General features: G+C 37.5%; 1 protein-coding gene across 2 annotated transcripts; it reads left to right on the plus strand.

Annotated features, from left to right (window-relative positions):
- The first annotated feature begins 821 nt into the window (after positions 1–821).
- On the plus strand, positions 822–2,582 carry LOC126632176 (uncharacterized). 2 transcript variants are annotated; one of them, XM_050302449.1, is made up of 4 exons: positions 822–1,109; positions 1,678–1,902; positions 2,034–2,118; positions 2,245–2,582. In XM_050302449.1, the coding sequence occupies exons 1-4, from the start codon at positions 837–839 to the stop codon at positions 2,259–2,261; spliced, it is 600 nt and encodes a 199-aa protein (XP_050158406.1). In that variant the 5' UTR covers positions 822–836; the 3' UTR covers positions 2,262–2,582. The 2 variants fall into 2 exon arrangements, with proteins under 2 accessions (XP_050158406.1, XP_050158407.1); XM_050302450.1 differs by lacking the exons at positions 1,678–1,902; positions 2,034–2,118; positions 2,245–2,582 and adding an exon at positions 1,317–1,529.
- The last annotated feature ends 1,847 nt before the right edge of the window (positions 2,583–4,429 follow it).

Here is a 4,429-nt window from a genome sequence, read left to right on the forward strand (position 1 = left end):
CCAGGCCTCCGACTGTCAAAACGGCAATCATAAGGAGAAACTGAAGAAAGGGAAGAAAAACGGGAGAGAGGGTGAGAAAGCTGGAAAAATTATCTCGCATAGGAGAAAGAACCCCCACAAAATGGGAAGAACTCTCACAGAGGAGAGAGAAGTTCATTTACACATGTTTTGCTAAGAACAAAATTAACCGTACTACGAAACTTTAAATTGCTACGTTTGAAACTATAAGGATAAGTAAAATTTTAGTTAGAGTATAAGGTTAAAATTAATATGGTAGTGATCTTGATGCTCTTGTTTTTTACCCAAATAATGTTAGGTAAGTTATATTTTAAAATCATATTGATGTACTCACACGTGGCAAATAATGGATACAACTAACATTTAATCAGATAGATTTATTAACTGACGAGACATATATACGTCACTTAACACGTCATTGATAAGCCAATGTGATATAAAAATACAGTCTCTCTAACATTAATCTTTTTACGTAAGCAATAATTTTTTTTTTGTTTCTCTCTCCTAAGTTTCATTAGTTAAAAGAGATAGTAGACACAGAAAAAGAAAACGAAAGTCGGAAAATCATTATTTTTTAGACGATCCAAAAGCATGGATTTGGATCCTCTCTTGAGCAGAGGGTCCAAATCTTGCTGACTAAGAACACGGATCGTTGGATCAAAATCTAACTACTACAAACAGAAAAACCTTCTAAAGTTATAATAATTGTAACTGTTAGATTTTGATCCAAACGGTCTGTTTTCTTGATCAGCCGGATCAGCTCAGGAGAGGATCCAAATCCCCAAAAGCATATTATCGTTCACGAAATACAAATTACAATGACTATTATAACAGCCAAACTGGTATCGGTCTACCGGGACGACTCTCTAATCGCTCCACCGTCCCACACACAGAAGACAAAACTTCTATTTTCAATCGCCTTTAAAATTCGTCACGGTAAAGTTTTTCCCGGAAAATCTTCACACGATTCCCGAGAAAATACCCAAAACCAACCACACGGCTCGCTCGACCAAGCCATCCATCTGCACGGTGTTCATCGGCTGAGACCCCGAGCGACGTTCCTCCGGCTAATAGACGCTCGGTCCTTGCTGGTACTGTACAGTTGCAGTTTTTTTTCTTTCATATTTTCAGCATTTCTCATTCGATTAATCAGTTCCAGTTTTTGGATTGTTTTTTCAAAAGAATCTGTAGGGGGTTTTAGAGAAAAGTTGAATTATTTACAAGTTTCCATGGTGGGTTTGGTTGGATATGGTGTAATTAGATTAATTTGTATGCAAATATAAGATATCATGTTGCAGAAAAATGAGAGTAGGGAGGATTACAGTGGTGGGAATTCCAACAACGGTGAATTGTTGCGTGACATCGAAGAACTAAGCAAAGCCCTTTACTTTCAGAAGCCCCACAGAAGGTTTTGCTTTACTCTTCTGATGGAAGATCCAAATCTGCTGGGAAAACCCGTTTTTCGGATTCGAACCCAGATTTGTGAGGGAAGATTTGTTGCACAAGGATAAGAAATCGTCTTCGGTGTGGAATTGGAAGAAGCCCTTGAAGGCTCTCAGTCATATCGGGAATCGGAAATTTAGTTGTTGTTTTTACCTTCATGTGCATTCTGTTGAAGGGTTGCCTCTGAGTTTTAATAATCTTAGTGTATGTGCGCAGTGGACGAGGAAGGGTGAGGTGCTGCAGACTCGGTCTTCGAAGGTTGTGGAAGGCGTAGCTGAGTTTGTGGAAGGGAGTGAAAAACTCGGACTTCGCCTCCCGCCTCTGAACCGGTTTGCAACACATGGGGATCATCACCGATTCACGGAACAAAAAGAAATCTTCTTCTTCTTCCACTTCTCCCTGTGCAAAACTCAGAGACGCCTACCACAATTGCTTCACCAGGTCCTCTCAGCGCAAAATTAATTTCCATTACTACCCTTAAACCTAATCTCTCTCTCTCCCCCAACCCGCTCTCTAAAATCCGATTTTTCGTTTTCTGAAAAGGGTATAATGGGCATTGTCACTGTGTGCAGGTGGTACTCGGAGAAGTTTGTGAAGGGCCAATGGGACAAGGAGGATTGCGTTTCAGAGTGGCAGAAATACAAGGCCTGCCTCGCCGTGCGTTTCCAAATCTTACCTTTCTCCCAAATTTTCATCCAAATCACAATTAATAATTTTATATAAATATTTTGCTTATTTTATTTTCTGGGTTTTTTAAATTATTTTAACTTTGGTTTTGCGCAGGAACATTTGGAAGATAAGCAGCTGAGTCGCTTCTTAGAGGCTAAAGGCAATGTGAACTCCACCACCACTGACGGTGGCTAACGAAAGCTGGCAGCGGCGGAGACAGTAATGTCGGTCTTGGTTAGGAGGTTTTTTGTTAGTCTGAGAATGAATTAGAGAAAGCGTTTTGGTCAAAATGGTTTCTGATATAACTTCTCACTTTGGTCTAAAAAGCGGTCGTTTGTACACTGTCAATCATTCTGCGAAATTGTATGTTTTTGGTTAGTTTTTCTGTTAGAGTTTTGTGTGATCAACCAGCAAAACTGTTTGATAATTTGAAGGGTTTATACTTTTTACAATTTCTCAACCGTCTCATTATTTTGAACAGCAAATATGCACTTTGATTTTTGACAGTGCTGACTGCTTTTTACACTTGATTTTCCATCGGCATTTGCTTCGTACGCAAACGGAGCTTTGATTGCTTCATTTCTTCTGTTCCGTTCTTTTGAGCAACTCTTCACTGCAACACAAAAGGGTCTTCAATTTCTCGGTTAGAGTTTTGCATTCGGTTACAAAAGGGGTGAGAGGGTTCAACCTAACCTTGTTTGCGCATAGTGCTTCCCGTTTGCGAGGCAATGATTGACGATGGAAACATCATCTTGCACAAAGAAATATCACCAAGACGAATCCTTCCTCGATGCCTAGTAATCCGGTCATCTTCACTTTTGTCCTGCATCAGATTAACGCATGAGAGTTCTTTAGGCGAGCAGGAGTTTCTGACCATTGCTGGCCGGATATGGGCTTTGGCGTGGACCATTTTTACATGGTTTTCACGGGAAGATTACTAGAAAGTCCAACTTTTGAGCCCAACCCAAGTAGGGCGGAGTATGCTTTTGGTCTTGTAGTGGTATTTTAAGTGATGTAGTTTATTAGAAAAAGGGGATAACTGGTGGCAAGACATAGTTATCCATCCATTTTGAAGGCTAGGAAAACTCACAAAGGCATTTTAGCTTTCGCCTGGTCACAATCAAGCAGACTCACCAGCTTGAAGCCTCGAACCTAGGATCTCCTTGTTTTTTGTATTTTGGGAGCCAGAATTCGCTCTGTTACCACTAAGCCACTTGCTTTGGTTTGTCATAATACAATTGGTTGGAAATATTTTTTTTTTCAACTTTCCAACTAATTATATTATAATACTTAGTGTAATGGCCATGTGTCCGACACATTGAAATGGTCCCTTAACATTCCTCTTTCTACATATGCACTATTTTTTTTTTGTTTTTCTTAATTTTACAGTAATTATTCAAAATAAAAAACTACAAAACAGACCGTAGACACATAAAAGAAAAAGAATTACCTAAAAACAATATTTTTTATAATTGTTATTAACACTCTAAAATTCTCATTTTTTACTTTAGCTTTTTATATTTAGAAATAAAAATATACGAGAAATGTAAAATGAGAGTGAAACTGTGTTAAAGTGACAATAACATTTCCATTTTTTTTTAAGATCCAAAATCATATTTTCGTTCACGCAATACAATGACGATTATAACCTTGTAAGGCTGGTATTAGTCCACCATTGGACACCGGCCAGGTCGGGTCCAAATTTGGAGGGACTGGACCATACTGGTTTTAAAATGTAACGGGCTGGGTATAAGAAATTTGAACTTTGAAACAGGACCTAACCCGGCCTAGAAAAAACGGGCCGGTTCGGAGCCAGTCCACGGGTCCTTTTTTTTTTTTTTTGAAAAAAACAGTTTTAACAATTTATTACTCTTGCAACAAAAAAACCTCCTCGATTACGAAGTTTCGTTTCCATATATAGCTATATATAAGTATATTTCCAGCCAACTCCCCTTGCATATATCGTTGCGGCAAACTTACTGATTGATGTTTATGATCTTTAGTGTGTTTGTTTTTTTTTTTTTTTGGTGTGTTTATTTAATTTTATTTGGTGTTTTTTTTTCAGTTCATTTAGTGAGTTTTTTTATTATTTGGTATGTTTATATAATTTTATTTGGTGTGTTTAAATGTCTTTTGAATAAAGATTCTCTTAGTATAAATAAATTACCAAATTAAATAAATATACTATTAGTTTAAATAAAGTACTAAAATCAATAAATTGGAAACAACATAAAGTATTCTATTCAATAAATAAAAAATTACAACCCAAAGTGATTGGAAAATTATGGGCTCCGATTAC

This window comes from Malus sylvestris, chromosome 8 (genome assembly GCF_916048215.2).
Source record: "Malus sylvestris chromosome 8, drMalSylv7.2, whole genome shotgun sequence".
NCBI classification, from domain to species: Eukaryota; Viridiplantae; Streptophyta; class Magnoliopsida; order Rosales; family Rosaceae; genus Malus; species Malus sylvestris.